Here is a 1,999-nt window from a genome sequence, read left to right on the forward strand (position 1 = left end):
CCTGTAAAGACTTCTCTGTTGACACCCACCCCTTGGCGCTCATATGACCTTATGCAGTTGCGAGCGCCGTAAAAACCTCTACTATATAAAAAAAGAAAAAACAAAACAAAACAACCTCCCCACACACACACACACACCAACCCCTTCACAAACAAACAAAATTATTACTTTAAAAAATCCAACAAAATAGTTCACTCTCACAAAAGCACAGTGACAAATAAGAAACAACAACAATAACAACACGAACAACAACAAAAAGAATATCTATTGAGAATAGATCGTACCCACGGCTGCTAGTGGGTGGTTGGTGGGTGCTCTGGTGAGGTTAGCACTTTCTTTCCTATCAAACATGTATCGTCGTTACCTCTTCTCGTTGTTTTCTGTTCTCTTTGTCTGTAAAACCTCTGGTTTTTGGGCACTGGGGGGGGGGGACACTGACATTAAAACAAACAAACAAACAAACAAACAAACAAAAAACATCATATAGACCTGTAAGCAACTATATATATAAATATGACATATTAAATCTGCGTGACATGAATTGAAAACACGAGCCTTCTGGATTCCAGTAGAATATGGTGCAAATTGATGAAAACTCTGTTTAAAATTCGTGAAAGATAAGTGTACGATATAATCGTAGTAACCAAAGGTTTAATAATACATGTACATATACATGTAATACTTATTTATACTATAGAACAGTTTTGACAACCACCAGTTCGAATCAAAACCTCAAACTGGCAAACGATGGTGCAATGTTATTACAGGCCAAGATCTCAGTTGGCCTTCGTTTGAATTTGGCCAGGATCGATGTCATGCGCGTGCTGGCTATTCATGATTATACAGATTTACGTAATTTTAGGCCTAGAGAAACATTTTCAGACGTTCAATGTGGAAATGAAAGTAATATAAACAGGGATCACTCTTTTGAAACCATTTATTTTGTTTGCTTTACTTTGCTACTGTGGTTTTCGCTTTTTTGTTTATGTTGTTGTTGCTATTGTAGATCTGGGCCTACCTGATTTTCGTATAGCGGTTTTTTGTTGTTGGTATTTTCCCTTTTTAAAAAGCAGTATTTGTAGAAAAAAACCAAGCTGGAAAAAATTCTTCGCTTTAGGTCTTTAGAATTTGCTTTACGTAAGGTCAGTTTCTAGCAATAATACATTTAATAATATAATAACGAAGTTGGTTATAATTTTTTTTAAAAATGCCTTATTTGATTTCAAAGCAGTTCTTGGGAAAATCTGGCAGTCCTTCCAAATCTCAATCCAAGATGGAGTACGATGTCAGAGACCACCGCGGCAAAATCAAAACAAGGCCTATCCCCAAGCCTCGCAAGTTTAGCCCGTACACGGTAATATAAAGAAAAGAATTCAGTTTTACATGGATATACTTCAAAATATCCAGAAAATAGGCAAATATGTATTAGAATTCTAATTACTACTCTGGGAAGTGACTTCCCGGTTGAACGTGTAGAGCGACCAGAGCGACCACTAGTCTAGTCACTAGGACTAGATTCTAGATTCTAGATCTAGATCTAGATCTAGATCTATCTTTTAAGAGTCTAGATTCTAGATCTAGATCTAGGCTATCAAATTATGCACTAAAAAAAGATGACTATGATGAGACAGTAGGCTACAGGCTTACAGAGGGCTAGGGGTAGGATAGGATTAGGTCTCTTCTTTATTGTGTTTGTTGGGGTGTTGGCTATTCTCACCCGCCCGGAAGTTCTCGCAAGATCAACTCCTCCCCTCTTCTCTCAGAGTCTCTCTCTCTCTGTCTCTTTCTGTATAATACTGTCTATCGGTGTGGACGATCAAATTGACCAAAACAAAGTTAAAAAATGATGTTAAAACACAAAAGTAAATTAATTTGGTTGTCTACAGTCTACAAAGATGCTATGGATGGCTATTTAACTTTTCGAATCGAGCCGAACTACGCGGGTCGCCATTTTGTTTTGCCCGGAAATTCTCGTGCTACTCCTCTCTCTCTTTCTCTC

General features: G+C 37.6%; 1 protein-coding gene across 1 annotated transcript in view; it reads left to right on the forward strand.

The window, feature by feature from the left end:
- Positions 1 to 512: 512 nt before the first annotated feature.
- Positions 513 to 1,999, forward strand: part of LOC101857215 (ADP-ribosylarginine hydrolase Tri1) — an 18,837-nt gene continuing 17,350 nt past the window's right edge. The window contains exon 1 of the mRNA XM_035973199.1: positions 513 to 1,354. Coding sequence (XP_035829092.1) covers positions 1,208 to 1,354 — 147 coding nt within the window. The 5' untranslated portion in view covers positions 513 to 1,207. The remainder of the gene's footprint in view (positions 1,355 to 1,999) is intronic.

This window comes from Aplysia californica, unplaced genomic scaffold, assembly GCF_000002075.1.
Source record: "Aplysia californica isolate F4 #8 unplaced genomic scaffold, AplCal3.0 scaffold01058, whole genome shotgun sequence".
In the NCBI taxonomy this organism is placed as follows: Eukaryota; Metazoa; Mollusca; class Gastropoda; order Aplysiida; family Aplysiidae; genus Aplysia; species Aplysia californica.